Raw genomic sequence first — 22,005 nt, 5'->3', positions numbered from 1 at the left:
AGACTTCATTACACAGTAATGGGGTACTTCAACACCTTACTTTTATCAAAGGACTGATCAACTAAACAGAAAATCAACAGAGCTAATTGACACTATGGAACAAAAGGACCTAACTGATATCTACAGAACTTTTCACCCACAGCTGCAGAACACAAATTCTTCTCATCAGTGCATGGAACTTTCTCTAGGACTGACCACAAGCTAGGCCATAAAGTGAGTCTCAGCAAATTTAAAAAAGTCAAAATCATACCATGCATCTTCTCTGACCACAATGGAATGAAGCTGAAAATCAACACCCCAGGAATCTCTAGAGCATATGCAAACACATGGAGACTAAACAACATGCTCCTGAACGAACAGGGGGTCACAGAAGAAATCAAAAAAATTCTGGAAACAAGTGAACAAAATACATCATATCAAGACATATGGGATACAGCAAAAGCAGTGTTACGAGGGAAGTTTATAGCAACTGGTGCCTACATGAAGAAATTGGAAGGTACTGCACTGCAAAAGAAATACTCAGCAAAGTGAACAGACACCTGACAGAGGGAGAAATTATTTGCAAACTATGCAACTGATAAAGGATTAATATCCAGAATATATGAAGAGCTCAAGAAATTAAACAACAAACAACTCAGTTAAGAAATGGGTAAGAACTTAAATGGGCAGTTTTCAAGAGAGGAAATTCAAGTGGTCAAGAGACACTTGAAAAAATGCTCAGGATCACTAGCCATCAGGGAGATGCAAATCAAAACCACAATGAGGTTTCACCTCCCTGCAGTTACAATGGCTCTCATATAGAAATCAACAGACAGCAAATGCTGGCAAGGATGTGGGGGAAAAGGTACCCTAATCCACTACTGGTCGGAATGTAAAATGGGGCAGCCACTGTGGAAGACACTATGGATATAGCTTAGAAATTTGAAAATAGACCTACCATATGATCCAGCCATCATAGGAATTTACCCAAACCAAAAGAAATAAGCATCTTGAATGAGTTATCTGTACCCCCATGTTCTTTGCAGCACAATTCACAATAGCTAAGATATGGAACAGTTGATGTTCAGCAACTGTTGACTGGATAAAGAAACTAAGGTATATACTCTAAGGAGTACTACTCAGCTATAAAGACAAAATGAAATCCTGTATTTTGCAACAAAATGTATGCAACTGAAAACCATTATACTTAGTGAAATAAGCCAGTCCCAAAAAGACAGATACCATATGTTTTCCTTGACCTGAGGTAACTAATAGTATACCTAAAATGCAATGTATTGGAGTGAAAAGGACATTTTGAGATCTGATAATTGTTTATAGCCCTCGTCTCTTCTGTTGAGGAACAGTGTTTTTGTTCCTTCATACTATTATTTGAACTCTTTTACTTAGTGTGGTGCTAACTTTATGATCAGTAAGTAAGCTGAAAATAGATCTTTGTAAAAATTAAGAGTGGGAATGGGAGAGGGAGGAGGAAGAAGGGCTGGAGCATGGGTGGGAGGGAAGGTAGAGTGGGCAGTCTCACTATGTTCCTACATCTCTACATATGAAATACATGAAACTTGTATAACTTACATAAAATTTTAAAAAAGAAAAAAGTTCATGAAAAATGCACAGTATGAAAAAAACTATCCATGGATTTAAAATCTTTTTTGCATGAAAGTATACTTACCTTTTAATTTGATCTTCCATTTTTGCAGTACCCTCACGTCTACTAACACTTTTATGTGAACACAAATGCATGAAAGTGAGCCAGTGCTAACAATTTAACTTTGCTATCATCTCACCCAAGTGTTACCCACCTGCGGTTCCAATTCATTTGCAAATGAAATAGACAAGAGGTCAAAGTCTAACCCAGACCTGGTTTATCAGGAACTTATGCTGGAGTACAAGGGATTTGGCAGGTGAACAGAGCTTCCACAGATTGACCTGAGCATGGTGGAGTCCTGTTGGTCTATGGCTCGGTCCCCTCTGCTCAGGGTGCTTGGGTTTGCAGTTGGTTCTGTATTCTTGGCAGGCACTCTTGGCTCCTCTTACAGGCAACATGCTCAGGATGGCAATGCAGCTCAGTACCGTCTCCCGAAAGGTCATATACAGGTCATACTGGGCTATTCCGGGCATGTGCATTGGTTGAGGACATCTTTGATGGCGCTAAAGAGGGTCTTTTGCAACTAGGGTCTGGAGGCTTCTTGTTCCTGGTGGAGTTGAAGTTGGGTGATTCAGTCTGGTAGGAGTGGGTTGATACCAGGCCAGGTATCTAACTTTGTGAGCTGAGTCCTGTTCCTATTCTGTCTCACAGCTTCATGGACCTAATATTTCATCTTGGGGCTCGTGGTTGCCTTTCTATGGAGGTGAGGAGGGTGTAGTTATTTTTATTTTTAAAGGTATTATTCTAGTTGTTTAAACAAGCAAATAAAGACATTGCTGCAAATGACTGAAATTTGTTGGATTTATTTTTTTCTAAAGTCGTACATTTACATATACCATATATATTTTTTAAATCCTTCACTATTTTGCATGATTTCTATTACATAAAAACCATTTAAATGCAATAAATTTTGCTGTTGTAAAACAACAAAATACTCCCAACTTATAAAAACACAGGAACAGTTATATTCATGAACATTTACACAATAGAGCAATGTACTATACATATCACAGCTTCTATACATACCAGGGGACTCACTTGTCTACAAGTTTTCGGCTTACTTTAACAACAGTGAAATAGGGGAATATTTATATACAACTATTTTAATAAAAATAAAGCAATTGTAAAATGTAAACTTAATCTTCAAAATATTCTTTAAACACTTTAACAATATCCACATAAATTACTGTTCCACTCAAGAGACGACCACCATGAATGCCACGAGGTGGCATTTCTCGGATCTGGTGGGTGATAATGAGGAACAGGTTTCCAGTACACGAGGCGATGCCACTTGCTCACCTAAGACTGCTCACACTGGCGGTTTGGCCACTGAAAAGGAGTAGCTGTTATTTTGTCACTGATTACTTTCACAATTTGCAGGGGGACATATGGCACCGGGACTGCAATTAAACTAAAATGACTGGTGAAGAAAACTTTGAAGGTAAAGGAATTTTCCACACTGCCAATTCGTTTGAGCCAACGTGAATACACCCCAGTGAACACGTGGCGGAAGTGAAAAGCTTGTTTTACTGGAAAAGACACCAACGATCAGCCTGCTGCACGTCCACGGGAACCCAGGCCGACAACACAGGTGCTCCACTCGGGTATACTTCCGGTCTGGAAATGGGTTCCTAAAACCTGAGGTAGAAGAGGATGCGGGTTCTCATGGGGACTGAGCAAATGGCAAAGCAGGAAGTGCGGGCGCCGTGACCCACCCCACGGAAGTGAAACCGCCTCCACTTCCGGAAATGTGGGTGCCGAGGCAAAGAGCCCACCCACCCCTGGCTAGGGCTTTACGCACCAGCTTGGTTCCTGCAAGGGCCTGCATTCCAGTCTGGGAACTGTTGTCATCAGTTTGGGCACCTGGTCCAACCACTGGGGCAGTTGGACTCCCAAAGCATCCGAAGCCCAGGGGTGCTCTCTGCTCAGAGGAGAAGGCTGGGGAGGAGCTCCTCCTTGCAGGGGCCCCGCAGTGCCCTGGGGCTCAGGCCTGCAGCGTGGTCCTCATTAACCTGGAGACTTCCTCCCGCAGACGGCAGGGAAAGACTTGGTGAAAGTCTGCCAAGTGTTCTCAGGAGCGGAAGTGAGAAGTGCTTGCTTTGGGGCCTAAAGCAAGCGAGAGCTTAGCCCTCTTCCCGGCACAGCCCCCGCCCCTGTGCGTCCTCATTGGGAACCTTCCGTGGGTGCCCACTCTGGACGGCCGCATCAGGGCCCCTGTGGCAAGGGCGCTGCTGCGTCTCCACTCCAGCTCCTTTCTAAAGGGACCTTCAAGTTGGCAGCCCCTCAGGAAGGATGTGGCGTGCTCCCCTCCCTCATTTGTTGACAAATGCAAAGCATCTGGGTCAGAGAGTAGAGCTCAGCTTCCTCCCCAGGCCCTGGGAGGCATCTGTGTCGTGGCTTCAGCCCCTGTGTCCACCACTCTAGACCACTCTGACCTTTAAGGACAGTATTCACTGTGTGCATACAGGCGAGAGGCCCCAGAGCTGTCCACCTGTCCCCTTCCACATCTCAGGGATGGGCAGCTGCTTGTGGGAGCAGAGCACTGCCCTTGGGCATGGCTACCCTAGGTGGAAGGTGACCAGGTCGCTCTCTCCTCCCCAGTTTCAGCTTGGTTTAATTTCTCTTGCTCTGATAGCTTCACAGACAGTCCCCTAATGGCGTTAGAAGTCAGTGTGCACAGACACTCTCCGTGGAGTGGACATCATTATCCATGTCAAATAGCTACTTGGTTTTATAACCTCTGTGGTTTTATAGCAAAGTTCAAACATTTCAAGGTTTTCATTTCTGCTACTCCTTTTCTGTAAGATTTTGGAATCCAATGGCTGCTTTTGCAAGTCACAATAATTCTCAGAAAGAACTACTGTCGCAGAGCTAATGCCCTGCTGATCATCGCAGGGCTGGTCCACCGCGCGCTGAGAACCAACTAGGAAAGATATTTGCAAAAATAGTTGGAGATGTAGAGTTAATAAACAAACAAAGCTCAAGTGTAACTGCCCCCCACACACAGCCAGGGGCTGAAGATCAGTTTCCCCGACCCCATGGCTCCACTTCTCGAGTCACTCACACACAAAGACACGAGGAGGCAGCATGTCTGATGGACTGCACCCACGCACGCACTCAGACACACTCAGCCACGGCTTTAAATACACCAAACATGCTGGTTAATAAAAGTTTAGTCTCTAGTTATCTATTTACACTCTACAATATAAGCAGTAAGCTCAAACAACTAAGGCCAGTGGCACTTCTTTGGGGAGAGGCAGGAAAAAGAGACCTAAGTATAAAAATATTAAATGAAATCTTAACCTGGTCCTACGAAGCTTTCACTGTGATGCCAGCCGCTAACGTGGGCAGCTGTGAACCTAGAATACAGTACCCGAGGCGGGGCACCGGGGACCACCTTGGTGCTTGTGGTGTTTCTTTAAAGTCGGGAGGGCAAGGATATGGCACCAGGAGAGTGGTTTGCTATATTGCAAAATACACACAGATACACGGCGGATACTCTGGGTACTTGTTTCATTCTCCGGCTGTATTTTCCTGGGCTAATTACGACAATAAAGAACGTGTGCTTTCAAGCATCACATTTTGTAATAAGCCCAAAACTGTCTCTTCAACTTTATGTCTAAGTGCTTGTAATACTGAAGTCGTTAAGACTGAACAGGCTGGGTTTTTTCCCCCTTTTCTTTTTGTATTTCCCAGATTGCAATGAGCTACCCCCTTGGGACTGCACGTAGCACACTTCAGTAAATTCACAAGGTCAGTCCAAAGTCAGTTTTGCCCTGATGATTCCAAGCTCAAAGATGGAATTTTCTAGCATAAAGTCTTATTAAAAATTTTAATCAAAATACCATTTAAATTTTAAGTTTAATAAAAACAATACCACTATATATACTCTCAATAACTGCATTATATAATCAATCCTGTGAGGTTTTACTTGCTTTTCATTATCACACTGGTTATTAAGGACAAAAATAATTTCACTGTACATGTACCACACAGAGATACAGTTTACACGCTGATGCAGGTACACACAAACAACTACAAACACCTAAAAACACCACTCTGGCAGGTGACAGGAAGCACTTTCTTTGAAGTCTGACAACCGGTCTGCATGGACATTTTCCTACCACCTGCAGTACACGACACAGTATGGGCCAGAGAGACGTAAGGAAGCCTACTGTATACACAATGATGTAACTCACAATCTTTCCTTGCTGCTGTATTCAACTAACTCATGCAGATTCAAGTACATATTTACTGACACTCTCTGCATGCAAGGCGCCAACTGCGGTCCTGGGCTGAAGGCTGCCCATTGGGGTGTTGGACACTGTAGGTACAACAGGAGAGTGACTTTGGACTTCAGTCCTCTTCCTAAGGATGAGCGATGGAAAAGCAATCCAAGGGGAGAAGCAGTGGCGAGGTACCTCTGTCACCATCAGCAGCCATCACACTGTCATTCTTGGGTGACCTCAGGTGTCCTCCAGATGACTTGATGGTCTAAGGTGTTCCAAGACTGGCGGAGACTTATCTGTTGGCATGGGCAGACCAGCAGCCTGGCCTCTGGGAGAAAAGATGGCCCAAGAGCTCTGGAGTAACAGAGATGCTATGGAACAAAATCAGAGGCTCCTGAAACCCAGAGTCCCTCTATTATTCCTTCATAAACTACATTCTACTCTGATGAGTCCCGGGACACAACGTCAGCTCTTTGTTCTACGGTGCTAGTCTTAGAACTGGAGAGAAAACTCTCATTCGAAAGGGAAGAGGCTGCTCGCTGTTGAAACCTACCAGCGTGTCCACACAGTCCACTGCACCAGCTAAACGACAGAGCTGTGGCCCTACCAAGCTAAGAAACCACCTCTGAGCTCTGGCTGAAATAAACTACACCAACGGGAAAAATGCCCCAGGAATTCAAATTTCAAGGGAAAATTAGCTAAATTCTGGAAGGTGTGGACAAAAAGCCCATGGAGGAACTTCTTTAAGGTCTACTGCATTGTAACCGTGAATGGACAGGCTGAAGGTGTAGGAGATGCACTAAAGAGGCAGCAGGCCTTGTGTGTGGAAGCACAGCAGAAATTATTCAAGCTGTACACAGGCGGCAAAGCGCCTCTTTCCCAATGCTGGCTTTCCCCCATCTCAGGAGTTCTGGGGTCTGGCCACAGGGTAAAATACAAACTGAGCCTGGCCCTGGTTCCCTCTTCTAGAGCTGACCTCCCCCTGCCCCCACCCCAACCCAGGCCGGGCGCTTCCTGACTTGGAAATGGCCCTCACCTTCCAGGTCAGGGTTACAGCTGGAGAAACTGCTACAAACAAGGCCCTGCCCAGGAAAGTGCTGCCCCTCCTCTTCTCCCAAGGGCAAGGGGAAAGCTTACACACGATCCAGGAGGTGCCTTGCCATCAGAGAACTCTACCCTCCACGTGAGATTAATTAAAGTACACAGCTGTATTGCTTGGTTTAATCAGGCAATGCTAGGTGCTAGGTGAAAGGTTATTTTTTTTTTTCCTAAAGTACCTTTGAGAAATGTCTATGGTTTGGCAATAAAAGCAGCATTCTGCATGCCAGGAGTGAAGTCTGATTGCTAGCAAGGAGTTCTTGACCTGTCAAAGCCAGCAGGCAAGGTGGGGACAAACCCCACTGCACTCTGGGGTTTTATACCTGGGCTACTTCTGCGGATGACTTTGCAATAAGACCATCACCAGGGTATTTTGATGACTATCAAGACCTTGAAGTCAGAAGTTCCTATTAGGGTATTTATGTGATGAGAAATAATTACTTGTCACAAAGGGAGAAATCCCAGACTCCTGGGCAGTGAGGTAGGGTGAGGCCCGGGCATGGGGCAGGGAGGGGTGAAGTACCTACGAGGGAGAGGGAGGCAGCACGCGCCCCTGTACCGTTAACTGGGCCCTGACTGTGGGGAGCTGTGCCAGGAAACGTCTTCCACCCCTTCTGGCTAGGTGCCAGATGGAAGCAATGGCCACAAAAGAAAACACGGCTGGTCACGGGCCAGACTCTCCGGATGCGGTCAGCTCAGGAAGTGCGTTCCTCCCATGGGACACACTCAGTCTGCTGTGACATCCTTACAGAGTGCCGGGGAGGAAGAGCTCTCAGCTGCTCAGCCCATCCCATACAGACGGACAGCATCATGCTGGGGCAATCTGGGATCCCGGCTCACAAAGGAACGCCTTGGAAGTTGTTTATGAGATGAACTGTGCAAGGCGGTACTCCTCAGCTTCAACAGTGCCCTTCTCATCCAATGATCTCTTAGCGCATCCAGAAGTCCCTGGGGCGAGCACTTAATGAGTGCTGTAACAGGAACATGCTATCGTAGTATTTCAATATGACCCTCCATGCCAGAAATATCATAGCAAGGTACCATTCAACATAGACTACAGACTATCAGTCAAACGCACACAAACATTCTCTATACGCAGACACACAAAGTAGGCAAACACATTCAAGCCATAGATGACATGGCTTAAGTACCTCTCTCCCCTCACCTACTAATAAATATTGATGCAGAAAACAAACACACTGATAATTCAGATTTTAGGCAGAAAGACAACCTGCTTGTGGAAACCTTGGATTCATTAAAGAGCTATGCAAATGCATCAGGTGCATGGGCCATAAGAATAACTGCCCTGTTTGTTTCCTGTTCTGAAACAGAAATTTATTCATTGCTTCTACCTAAACAAGAGAGAAACAGAGAGAGCGAGCGAGCTAGTTTTTTCAAAGTACCGCAAGAGGCAAGCAAGCAACTACAACTTAGGGGGAGATTACTCTTCTCTGGGCACTTGCAAATATGGACATATACATGGGGAAGGATGTAAACACTGATAAATCTTCCTGCAAGTAAAGGCCAGTACATCATCATCATATACCACTAGAAACCACCCCACATCCACAACGGGCTTTCTCAAGTTCACTGGAACCACACTATCCACTCAGAGCAGCTGATTCTTTGGTCATCGTACCGTCAAACTAATAAACCGAGTAGACTTCTAGAGGAGGAAAAAGAATATTCAAAGTGACTCCATTAGTTCTGGATTTGTGGAGATTGTAACTTTCAGGACTACAAAATTTCAAGACTTGGGAATCGGAAAGTTCTAAAGCCAAAGTGGGCTGAACTTTCACACTGCCTCCTCTTCCTCTGTAAGAGAATATTCTGTTGATCACCTTGAATTTCAAAGGGACTATCACTGCAACAAGCTTGTGCCTGTAAGGTTAACAGAGCAGCTTGAATTTTTTTTTTTTTTTTTTTTTTAACGAGGAAGCTCAGTAGTAGCAGAGTGAAATGGCTACACAAGAGATGGTCATGAAAAATGGACCAGGCAACTTCCCATAGCCGCCAGCAGATTTCTGTTTCCCAGCCACAATTCAGGGTAGCACTTCCAGATCGGCCTTACACCTATTGCCTGGCAACTGCAGCTTCTTTTTCCTCCTTATTTTGTCATGATTTAAGGAAAGAAAAAAATGGGGTTCCACTTTCAACATGTTGTTAGGAAGAAGACCCCCAATATTCTTACAACCAGGAAACAACCCATGCCTAATATATACATACACGTTAGAGTTAAAAAGAACCTATTCCTGGATGGAAGGGTACCAACAACAGAGATGATTCTGGATTCCTAGTCTACCCCTGTGGGAGTGAGGTAACAAACACCTGCCTACGGCTGCAGCTCCCCGGGGACCCATTACTGCCACCATCCTGTAGAAAACAAAACCCACAGGGGAGCAGGCTTCCCTCAACCTTCCACAGCAGTACGACTCCACTTCTGCTTCCCCCTGCTTGGCTGAAATGGAATCCACACTTGAAGCCAGCTGCTGTGTGCCCCTAAGTCCTCCAGCCCTGTGATCTGCACGCCCCTTTCCCTGCTTCCAGGGAAACAACAACAGTGCGAAGATGCACACAGAGCTGCATGGTACTGGAACCTCTTGATTCCCAGCCTTGTCATCCTTACTTGAGCATCGGGAGCGCTCAATTCCACCTCTGTGACTGGGCAAGAGTTCACATATAAAGGCTTATATTAACTCTGGCTAGAATTTACTAAACTACAAAGTTTGTCCAGTTAAGTGTTTCACAATGGATTAAATTTTTTAACCTTAAAAAAAGGTATAACAGTTGATTCGAGAATACATAAGACAACTGAGCAGTGTGCAAACAAGAGAAAACCAAAGGAGAAGGAATGCATAATTCATTCTGAAATCATGATCCCCTCCCCCTCACAAAAAAGGTGCATTAGTTATCAATTTGCAAAAAAATCATCAAAGCAAAGAAATCAAGAGCAAAGACAGTCTGTACAGAAACTAACAAAAAATATACAATAGAAAAAGTTACTAATGCACCATTTAGTCACAGACTTTTTTTTTTTAATATATTCATGGATTACCCGAAAGATCGTGAAAAATCCTATTTTGCTCCATGACCAGCACTTCCTGGCCGCAGATGAATTCTAAGTGACTTTTTGCTTAATGCTTGGTGTCTCAGGCCGGTGATCCTTCCTCTCGGACACGTTGCGCTTGACCTTGGCGGTGATGGGGGAGGAATCTGGGTTCAGCGAAGGGCTTGAGTGTGACTTCTTCAGTCCGGCAGCCTCGTTTTCATCGTTACTCAGCAGCTCCTTGCCTCCCTCTTTGAGGATGCTGACGTAGATTTCATACCGGGTTTTCTGAGGGCAAAGTCAGAGCAGCAGGGTGGTCAGCACAGTATTCACGATTGCACGGATCTGCGGCACACCCAGCACACTAACTACCTTGAGAAAGCAAAGGGCCTGCTCCTTCACCCAACGGACACACTGCCTGGACACTTTCTGGGCACAGGAGAGGCAACAGCTACAGGAGACTGACTCATTGATTCACATATTTAGATAAAAATTAAATTAGAACTGTAGTTATCATTTGCCTGGATTCTGAAGGAGCGCCGGTGTGGAGTTCGTAGATGGAAGAAGCAGGCATCCTGAACTCAGGCACGAGGTGGGCCAAGGTGGAATCCACACCTATGCCTCATGGGAACATGGCCGTTCACTTTTTCCCCTACTCCCTGTAACTCCACAAGACTCGATGTGTGGGATCATGCCACGGTGACTACCCTCCAGAGCCCTGTGAGACAGCAACATTGTCTAGAAGCTTCTCTGGGTTTCTCTGTACTGCTCTTTTGCTGGGATTAGCCACATCTCAGGCTACTATGGACAACAGAAAGTTCGCGAAACTTGAAATCATTTTCTGATGCTTTTGTCATACAACACAATTTCCTTCCTCATCCAGTATTTATTGAATACCCGCTATGTTTCAATTGGCTCCTGGGTTCCTCTGCCTTGGGATATCTTTTTCCAAGAACAGTTGATAAGAATACCACAGAGACGGCTTTCCTCTAGCCCTAAGGGTACTGTTTTTTGTTTTTGTTTCTATCTGAGCTGAGTCACTACACAGAACTATTGTATATTGCAAATTACAAAAGGACCCTGGATTCTTGTCAAAACAACTCTTTCACTATGCTGCCTCCACACATGAAGAACCTACAGGACTAAAGTGATTTCTTCTAAAAGAACACGTCAGTTATAAATTGTCCCAACAAAGGCAGTCCAATTCTGTTACAGTTATACATCTTTTAGAGATTGTTCGAGTCAGGGGTGGGTTTCAAAGATGTCGGTTTTAAGTCAGCAGTCGTGCAATGCTGCCTTTCCAAGCTGCCTCTCCCAACAGTGGAGAGAGGCTGCTAGTCACTGAATTTGCTCTGGGTCTGGCTGGTGTCCAAGTGAAGGGGCTGCACTTCGGCTGCTGCTGCTGATGTGCGCTGGGTGCCCAAATGCTAACTGTGGGTCATCCATCCATTCAGCCTACACTAACCAGTAGTACTTTTTGTCTCTGGTTTGGAGGTAGGGAAACAAAGAGAGTAGCCCTGGGTTTGGACCCAGGCAATCTGACTCTAGAACCTATGCCCTTAAGCTGTATGAAAATATAGATCCATAAATGAATGTGTATTTTGGGTGACCTCTGACATTGTTGGTGGACCAATAAAAAGCCATTCTCCTAAGTCTCTGCCTGTGGTGCTGGTATCCCATATGGGTATTGGTTCGGATCCCTGCTGCTCTTCTTCCCATCCAGCTCTCTGTGATAATCTGGGAAAGCAGTGGAAGATGGCCCAACTGCCTGGGCCCCTGCACCCACGTGGGAGACCTGGCTCCTGGCTTTGGATCGGCTCAGCTCTGGTCACTGCGGCCATTTGGGGAGTGAACCAGAGCATGGAAGAGCTTTCTCTCTGTTTGTCCCTCTCTCTGTCTGTAACTCTACCTCTCAAATAAATAAATTAATTTTAAAAAGACATGATTCTGTCTGTTTTCCTCAGGCCAATTGTGAAATTTAAGTTTTAATTCAAAGCACGTGTGTAAGGAAAAGCAAAGAAACAGCAAGAAATGTATTTGTAATGATTTATTTTACTTGAAAGTCAGAGTTACAGAGAGAGGGGAGAGAGGGTGAGGGAGGGAAAGAGAGAGAGAGAGAGACAGAGAAAGAGAGAGAGAGATCTTCCACTCCTGGTTCCCCCAAACAGCTGCAATGGCCAGGGTTGGGCCAGGCTGAAGCTGGGAGCCTGGAACTTCATCCAGGTCTCCCACATGGGTGGCAGGTGCCCAAGCACTTGGGCCACCTTCCACTGCCTTCCCAGGTGCATCAGCAGGCAGTGGAGTGCAAGTGGAGCAGCTGGGACTTGAACTGGAGCTCATGTGGCATGCTGGTATTACAGGTGGCAGCTTAACCTGCTACAGCAGAGTGCTGGCCCCTGTAAATCACTTTTTAGAGGTGAGATGCACCAGCTAAGATGCTGAGAATTTGATGATCAACACTGAAATAGTCAGTGTCAACCAAGCAGACGCTCTTGGCTGTTCCCTGCATAGCTTCTTCTGTCGTGCCAATGGAACTGTGGATTTTATTAAGGATGTCAGTGTGCCCAGCCCCACGTGGAATTACGGTTTGAACACACAGGATAACCCTTGCGCCCTGTTGCTGGTCTCCCAGCCATGCAGCCTGGATTTGCCCACTGACCTGTAAGCAGAGGTCTGCTAGGATGCTTTGGAGAAAGCAATTTTTGTCATCCAATAAAAGGCGTTAGACAACATGTCTGGAGCTATGGGAGCCTTCTGAGACCAGGATGTGGCAAGCATGGAAACAAGAAAGCCAATGTGCTCACGACAGCTGGTCAGACATTCAGAATGACTGTACATCCTTGACGGCAACCCCGAGGAGCCAGCAACCACCCACTTGCAACTTTCCTGAGGTAAGAAATGTTTACACTGCTTTCACACGTAGTCAGGTTTTCCATTATTTACAGCCAAAAATATTTTTAACTCACAAAATGTGAACACTGAGTTTGTCTCAATCACAAAAAAACAGCTGAGATGCACATATAACTCCAGTTTTAATTTAGGTAAAAATTATTGATTAATAAGCCTTGGTTGTCACATAGCTTTATCAGGATTTTTCTGTAAATAGTCAACAAATTATTAACACCTCTTACTCTACTATGGGCCACACTATAGTTACATAATCAGTTGTAAATCAACGACTATTTTATTATTTCCAGTGATAGTTTTATGTCATTTGCTTAATCTTCTGGGTGCAGAATACTGGTCTCTCTGTTCTTACCTAAAGCATCATGTAGGATATCCATTGGTCTGTAAGAGACCCTTAAGGGCTAACCAAAAAACCTGACAGTTCTGTACCATTTCAGATTCTAGGTAACTTTTAGTATTCTAGTATTTGGGGAACTAGGTGGAGATATTTCTTAAATTATGAAGAAGGAAGCTTGACAATTGAAAGCTTGCTTTGATTCTTCTTTCTCTAATATCCCACATTTCTGTCTGTCAGCAACTCCTGTTTCCATACATTCAGAACATATGAGGATACTTATAAAAAAATGAAACCCATGCATAGTTCCATAACACGAATTTTCCACATTTTGAAGACCCCTTGAATTCAGAACTACACTGGTTCTCACTGCCTGCACCACTTCCGGTCTAGAGCCTGCGTGGTTGTTCCAACAGCCGCCTGACTGGTCTCCTTGCGTCCCTTCCCTCCCAGTACTCCCACCTCTCAGGTCTAATTTCTCACCTTCCTGGTCTCACAGTCTGCCAGTGAACACAGCACACACCTGGGAGACCTTTAGTACTTGTTATTCTCACTGCCCCTAAAGCTATTCCTCCCTAGACCCATAGGGGGCGTTTCCTCCTCCCTCTCCTTCACCTCTTTCAGGTCTCCACTGTGGCCACTGAAATCTAAAACTCCAACACCTACATTATAACCTTGTTTTCCTCAAAACTTCTCTCTTCTAACAGCTCAGATTTTACTTTCCCAAAAGCTGTTTTTGGCCCTGGCCCCAAGTACTAGATGCATCCATAATGGTGTTGGCCTTGTGTTGGTTTACTGATGTGTTCCCAGCAAATGAAACACACAGCACATGCTGAATAACAAATATGAGAAAATAAACAACCCTATACCTGGAAGAAGATATATTTGGAATAATTCAGATGTCCAGACTATGGCACATTCTTGAGAAATAAAAACGTGAGTATAGATGCCTGACGAGTCTCATTCAGCAACATCTGAGGACACAGCTTTGCCTTCTGTGTTCCACTGTTCTCGTGTTTTCCACAAAAACACCAAGGTCTGACCTTGCCAGTGCCAGAGCTTGGTCAACACTCTGGGAAGGCTTGGCCACATCTTCTTATGTCCACTTGACCTTGGCTGTCAGGTTACCAGGCCTGGCAAATCCTGCACGGTGCACTGAGATGTGGGCTGCCCTACTTAGGGCTGGAGCTCACCCCCTCTATAGAAAAGAAGAGTGGTTTCCACCCCCTCTGAGGTGCATAAAACCTGAGCTCCTCTGATGTAGGCAACGCCACTAACTAGCAGGAGTGGTCTCCTTCATCCTCTCTACCACTACTCAGTCTTCATTCTGCAGCCCTTTCAGGTACGTGCCCTTCTTTAAAATGGGAGAAAAAGAAGGTGTGCCTCGGGGATGCTTGTGCCACCTTTGAGGAAGTCATTAAAGACTTTGCCTTAGTCTCTGCAAACCCATTCTCAGGTCATTTCTCAATAATTTCAGAGCTGCACGCTTAGTGTCCTCCCTTAGGAAATGCTCAACAGTGGAAACAGATCTCTAGCAGTGTAACTGCATAACACAATCCACCGCCCAAATTAACAGCTCGGAATGGGATTCTCATCCAGTCCAAGTGCAGTGGCTGCTCTCCATGGGTAAACATCTGAGTTCTATTTTCTTGGACATGGCCCACTCAGCAAGCTCTCTCCCTTCATTTCTTTCTTAAGATCTGCTATTTTCATCAGTGTTCTGTGATCGTGTAGATCTGAAGGTAACTCAGATGCTCATGACTTCTTTTTCTTTACTATATTTATTTATTAAGCTTATTCTCAATTAACTGTACAAATCCTTTCCAATGTAGAGAAAGCATCCCTTCCTTTTCACTGGCAGCAATGTCTACTGGGGACGAGTGGTAAATACTGGGTCTCAGGCTTTGGAAGCTGCTACTTGGGTTGCATGTTGATTGCTTGCTGGAAAAAAAAAATCCACTCCACTGCCGACAATTCTTTGAGAAGTTGTTTAATCACATCCACAGGTAAATTTATATGTATCTGATTGAACAGTTTCTTTTCTCCTGAGCCCTTCATACCATTTTACATTTCATTTAATGGAAGAGTACTTCCTGTCAACCTCTGATACATGAACATGATAACCTGAATAGAAATAAGGCTGCACTGTGATTCTAACTTACTCCTTCTATTTGCATCCAGACCTCACTGCTCCAGCAATCAACTCCTGAATACATTTCCCTCTGACATTTAGTTTTCTCACGCAGCCAGGGTAAAAGGGCATCTTAAGAGGAGATGAGCAGAAAACCAATAATGTCATGTACACGGCAAAACACATTTAGCTTCTAGATCTCTATGCTGGAAAACAAATAAACCAAATACAAAGCGCACAAAACAAAGCACTTCTAAAGTGACAGCTTATTCCAGTAAAGACTGTTCATCTCTGTTTTGCATTCTATGGAATGGCAGCACCATTGAGTGGCAGAGATGTTCTCTTTGACCCTCTGCTCACTTACACTGCCTGCTAACTTAAGAAAGCAACTACATTCAAACACAGTTCTTACATGGGAGCTGTGCTGGGGCTCATAGCTTTAACAAAGAAATTTTTGAGGGATTTTCTCCAAGCCGCTCCCATATCAGGTGTCAACATGCAGTAGTAACCCACGACCTAAATACAGCAAATGCCATACATTTTCAGTTTGTACAGCTTGTATTCCTGGCCATTTTTGTGAACTTGTCAATTCCATCCTTTGGATTGAGCCTCCTCTTCTGCTCTATTGTTCTCTAAATGAACTTTGTGACTTTAACTTTTTTTTTTTTTAACTTTTGACAGGCAGAGTGGACAGAGAGAGACAGAGAGAAAGGTCTTCCTTTGCCGTTGGTTCACCCTCCAATGGCCGCCGCGGCCGGCGTGCTGCGGCCGGCGCACCGCACTGATCCGAAGGCAGGAGCCAGGTGCTTCTCCTGGTCTCCCATGGGGTGCAGGGCCCAAGGACTGGGGCCATCCTCCACTGCACTCCCAGGCCACAGCAGAGAGCTGGACAGAAAGAAGAGCAACCAGGACAGAATCTGGCGCCCCGACCAGGACTAGAACCAGGTGTGCCAGTGCTGCAAGGAGGATTAGCCTGTTGAGCCATGGCGCTGGCCATGACTTTAACTTTTAAACAAGGATTTGATAAATAGCTTTTTTTTTTTTTTTTTTTTTTTTTTTTTTTTTTTTACATAATAATATAGGCAGAGGAGGCAAGAGCTCAGAAACAACTGAGAGTGTCATTTGTCTCCACTCCACTGGCCCGGCCCACCTCCTCCCAAGGCCTAGGGGACCCAGAACCTGGGGCTGGCATATCTGCTGTCTCCACCCTGCCTCCCCACCTGGAAGAGTCCCTGGCAGTCCCTTCAGAGAGGAAAGAGGGCCCTTTCCACCACTGGCCAGGCCCTGCCCTCAGCAGGACCCAACTGGTGACCTGACCAGGAGTGGGCTGCATTAACTGTGCATTAAGAAGGAAGGCTGCCAGTAAGGGAGTAGTTAAAGGGAGTGTTCAACTCCTCCTCGGAAACTCTGCTACCACCCTCATTCTTTATACTCTGCAGGTTTCTCTAGCTCTCAAAAACCTTTCTTTAAACGAGGTCTGTAATATTATTTTCATTTTTTAAAAAACTATAGTTAAAAAAATTTTTAAATTATTTGAAAGCCAGAGAGATGCAGGAAGAGAGACAGAGAAGAAGAGAGATCTTCTATCTGCTGGTTCCCGCCCTCAATGCCTGCAACAGACAAGGATGGGCCAGACAGAAGCCAGGAGCTGGGAACTCAGTCCTGGTCTCCCACATTGCTAGCAGGGACCCAAGTACTCCAGCCAGCACCTATCTCCCAGGGTACACATTCACAGGAGTCAGAAGCAGAGCCAGGACTCAAACCCAGGCATCCCAACAGGGGATATGGGAATCCCAGGTGGCATCTTAATTGTGCCAAAAGCCTGACCTCAAGCTCAAAATTTAATTTCAAAGTTCACAAAGCTCATTTAGAAAATATTGCGTATTTTGTTTTCTAGGTAGAAAATTCAAGGAATGAAATGCCCAGTTCCAAGCCACAAACAGGCCAACCTTACAAAAATGTGCCGCCTACAAGGCTTCCAGCTCTGGGGGCTCTGGCTAGGCTTGTTTCTGATGAGTCATACAGCTGGTCCTTGAGTGAGGCTTCTGACCATAGCTGAATACAAAATTAAAAAAGAAAATTCACCCTGATAATGAGAGTAGAGTTTCCTGTTCAGCAAAACTGAAAGAAAAAAAAAAAAAGTCCTTTGAAATAAAGGATATAAAAGTTAAGCTTCTGCTTACGCAGGATAAGTAATATGAGCTAAGGGAACAATCTTCTCTGGATAAGGGGCCACATTTAGCTCTTAGGGGATGAAAGCTTACCTCTCACTACATTTTTCCACATGTAATTCACATATTGTAGAATAAAAATGTAGCTTGCTACAGTAATATCTTTATGCAGGCCATGCGTTTGACTGTTTGATCTGTATTTTGTTTGTGCTTCCGAGTGCACTAGAATTCCCTGAAGTCTCTCGGGATCGTGGCCCTGGAACTCTTCACTACAGCTTGTTTGTCATAGGCTCACAGCTCCCAAACGGCCAGTGCCAGTCACACAGGGCCAGTGTCTTCAGGACATCCTCAAAGCGTCATTTGAGGATGTGGTGAAAGAACTTTGCTCCAAACTACTTTCCCCAGTGATCTTCCAAGAGATTCCATTCCCAACATTTATGTGTCCCTCCTGGACTTGAACTTCTGGATTCCGGGTTCAAATGAACCTGCACATGGGGAGTACCATCAGCAACCCTCTTACCAGTTCTGTGGCCAAATTTTGAGCATGTCCTGATTAAGCACCTCCCAATCTGAGAGTTTCAACACTGAGCAACCAGACCTGGGCTAAGTCACTGGCTGCTGCCAGGCCTCGGGTTCCACATGGAGAGAAGGAGGGGATGAGGCTACTTTGCACAGTTCTCTAGGTAGGGGAGAGCTATTTGGAAGCCAGGTATTTGGAAGATGACACAATACTGATCGTGGACAGAGAAGGGTGAAGCCAATAGCAGAGAACAGGGGATCGCGGGGAAATGGGAAGGGCAGCCAGGATGCACACTGCAGGCACAGGGCCAGACCTGGTCAGGGAGGAAGCAGCCCATGAGACGAGCAGCCTGCACATTTGTCAGACGCATGGGCTGCGCCTCAGGTAGGGATACAAGGAGACAAGTTGCAGAGTGCTCCTGTGGAAAGTCCACCCCATGAGTGAAGCCTTCCAGTGAGTACTGTGTTTATTACAGCAAACATCTCCAGACTTGGGATTTTCACTCTAAATTTACAGACAAAACTTTTTGACAACATTTAATTATAAATCTATACCTTATGATAAGTCTGTGAATAATTTTGGACTGGATGTACATAATTACAAACAACTTTAATAGCCTGCTTCAAAAAATGTATTTCTTCATCTCAGGTCAGGAACTTAAACAAGTTTTTAAATGCTTACTATTAAATACAGATTCTTCTAGAAAATATCAGGAAGAAATCTATGGTAGAAGACAGGGATAAAGTACTCTGAATAAATATAGAAAACAAAATACACTGTTTACCCTTACCTGACCCCAGGTAAGGATTTAGGATCCACAGGCAGCAAACTAGCAGGGCAGGGAGAAGCTGCTCAAAAATTCCATGTGTACAAGGAAGGAGGTGACCCGTGTTTTTCCAACAAGAATTTTCTTTTTTAGGGAAATGCATGTGGTTTGTTCATGATCACTGATATTAAAAAGCACTGTACTAGGGGCCTGCATTGTGGTATAGTGGGTAAAGCTGCTGTCTACAATGCCAGTGTTCCATATGGGCACCAGTTTGAGTCTGGGCTGCTCTACTTCCGATCCAGCTCCCTGCTGAGCCTGGGAAAGCAGCAGAGGATGGTTCAAGTGCTTGGGCCCCTGCATCCACGTGGGAGGCTGGGAAGAAGCTCCTGACTCCTGGTTTTGGACAGGGTCCAGCTCCAGCCATTGTGACCATTTGGGGAGTGACCAGTGGATGGAAGATCTCTTTACATCTCTCCCTGCCTCTCTCTCTCTCTGTGTAACGCTGCCTTTCAAATAAATGAATATTTAACAATAACAACAAAACATCATTTAAACCAGGTGGGTCTCCTTCTCATTCTATCAGCACCCCAAAGCAACAATCAAGATACTGAACAACTAGTACAGCACAGAGACTCTGAAAATCAGAACACGCACTACCACACAGGTATATACAGCTGCATGTTAGTAAACTTCTACCTCTTACAGCACACAAGTTGCACCCTAAGCTGTTAGCAGGCCACCCTACCACTGACCTTAAGCAGATTTCATAACCTCTACAAGTGCTGTCCAATACAGTAGCCACTGGTGACATGTGACCATGGGGCCAGTCTGAAGTGAGATACGCTACAGGTATAAAATATACACTAGAATTCGGTGGCTTAGTATGAAAAAAGATTGTAGAAGACTTTCATAATACCTTACACTGATTATATGCTAATATAATATGTTGGAAATACTGTTAAGAATTATAATTATTTTTGTCTTTATATATGTATGTAATGTGCTAACATTCAAAATCTACTTTCAGCAAATGTCAAGTATATAATACATTATTATTACCTAGAATTTACTCATCTGGGGGCATGTGTTGACCTAGCAGTTAAGAAGGCAGAAGACACCGCATCCCACACTGAATCCCTCGCTCCAGCTCTGGCTTGGTTCAGCCTTAGCTATTACAGGCATTTGGGGAATGAATCAGTATATGGCAGCTCTCTGTATTTCTGCCTCTTAAAGGTAACAAAATAAAATAAAATCATAATTATTCATTTCATAACTGCCAGTTTGATTAACATCTTCTCCCTAAACCCAAATCCTGGTGTCACCACCCCTATCTGCCTCTATGTTCAGCTTTCTTAGATTCTAAACATAAGTGAGATCATGCAGTTACAGTTGTGTGTAGCATATTTCACGTTAAATAATCTCTTTCAGGTTCAATCATGTTGCAAATGGTAGAGTTTCCTTCCTTTTTAAGGATGAATAAAATTCACATATTTTTATACATGTATGTGTGTGTATACACACACACACAAATGTACCACATTTTTTTGTCCATTCATCCACTGATAAGTTACATAGGTTGACTTTGTTTCTTGGTTATTGTTCATGATACTGCAATGAACAGGCAGTGCAGGTACCTGCTCACAATAGTGATTATTTTCTTGGATATATACTCAGGAGTGGGGTTGTTGGATAAAATGCTGTATTTTCTCCCATTCTGTGGGCTGCCTTTTCATTCAGCAGAATGTTCCCTTTGCTGTACAGAAACTTTTTAGTATGATATATTCCCACTTGTATAATAATTAGTTTCTTTCATTTGGTAATGTTTTGGTGTCACGTCCAAGAAATCAATGCCACACCCCATGTCATGGAGCCTTTCTCTATGTTTTCTTCTAGTAACTGTGCTTTCAAGCCTTACATTGAAGTCTTGAATTCATTTTACATTGATTTTTGCATACGGTGTAGGAATCCAATATCATTATTTACTTATTTATTTCTGCATATGGAGATCGTTTTCCTAATGCCATTCGTTGAAGAGACTATCTTTTCTCTATTCTGTATTCTTGACACGTTTGTTGAAGATTAGTTGACCATACATTCATGGAATTATTTCTGGCCTTTCTTTTCTGTTTCTTTGCTCCCCAAATGGCTGTAACAGCTGGAGCTGGGCTGGTCTGAAGTCAGGAGCCAGGAGCTTCCTCTGGGTCTCCCACATGGGTGCAGGGGCCCAAGGGCTTCAGGCATCCTCAGCTGATTTCCCAGGCACATTAGCAGGGAACTGATTTGGAAGTGGAGCAGCCAGGACTTGAATGGCTGCAGATAGCAGCTTTACACGCTACATCACAATGTTGGCACTATACAAAGAATTTTTATGTATTGATTTTATATCTTTTGATTCTAATAAATTCATTAGTTTAAAAATGTTTTGGTGGAGTCTTTAAAGTTTTCTATATGTAAGAGTCTTCCAAAGAGTTCAAGGAATAGAATAAAATTTAAAAAGTACATTTAGGGGCCAGTATTCTGGCACAATGAGCTATAATCTGGCATCTGCAATGGCAGCATCTCTTATCAGAGCATCTGTTCAAGTCCTGGGTGCTCCACTGCCAATCCAGCTCCCGGATGACGTGCCTGGAAATGCAGAAGTTGGCCCAAATGCTGGAGGCCCTCTGCAACCAAAGTGGGGACCCAGATGGAGCTCTGAGCTCTCGACGTTGGCCTGGCTGGTGTGGCCACAGGGGACGGTACAAGCAGATGGAAGATCTCTCTCTTTTTCTGTCATTCTCCCTTTCAAATAAGTAAATATTTTTTAAAAGTCATTTATTTTGTTGTGAAAAATTCTGAAATAGACACATAGTTTTTTCATAATACACATTTTCCCATGAGCATTTTGAAGACATCTTTGTATGCATGGATTTAAATATTTTGCAACAAAGTAGATGTACTTTCTTTTTAAATTTTTTAAGGATATATTTTATTTATTTGAAAGGCAGAGTTACACACACACAGAGACACACACACATACACAGAGAGAGAGAGAGAGAGAGTGAGAGAGAGAGAGAGAGAATCTTCCATCCACTGGTTCACTCCCCAAATGGCCTCAATGACCAGAGCTGGGCTGGTCCGAAGCCAGGAGCCAGGAGCTTCTTCCAGGTCTCCCATGT

At 44.4% G+C, this 22,005-nt stretch overlaps 1 protein-coding gene across 5 annotated transcripts in view; it reads right to left on the bottom strand.

Moving 5' to 3' along the window:
* Nucleotides 1-2,425: 2,425 nt before the first annotated feature.
* PSD3 (pleckstrin and Sec7 domain containing 3) overlaps nt 2,426-22,005 on the bottom strand; it is a 611,013-nt gene continuing 591,433 nt past the window's right edge. For all 5 annotated transcript variants that reach the window (XM_062199432.1, XM_062199434.1, XM_062199435.1 and 2 more), the window contains one exon: nt 2,426-10,303. In XM_062199432.1, coding sequence (XP_062055416.1) covers nt 10,088-10,303 — 216 coding nt within the window. In that variant the 3' untranslated portion in view covers nt 2,426-10,087. The remainder of the gene's footprint in view (nt 10,304-22,005) is intronic.

This window comes from Lepus europaeus, chromosome 8 (assembly GCF_033115175.1).
Source record: "Lepus europaeus isolate LE1 chromosome 8, mLepTim1.pri, whole genome shotgun sequence".
NCBI lineage: Eukaryota > Metazoa > Chordata > Mammalia > Lagomorpha > Leporidae > Lepus > Lepus europaeus.
This window is presented reverse-complemented; position numbering and strand designations above follow the sequence as displayed.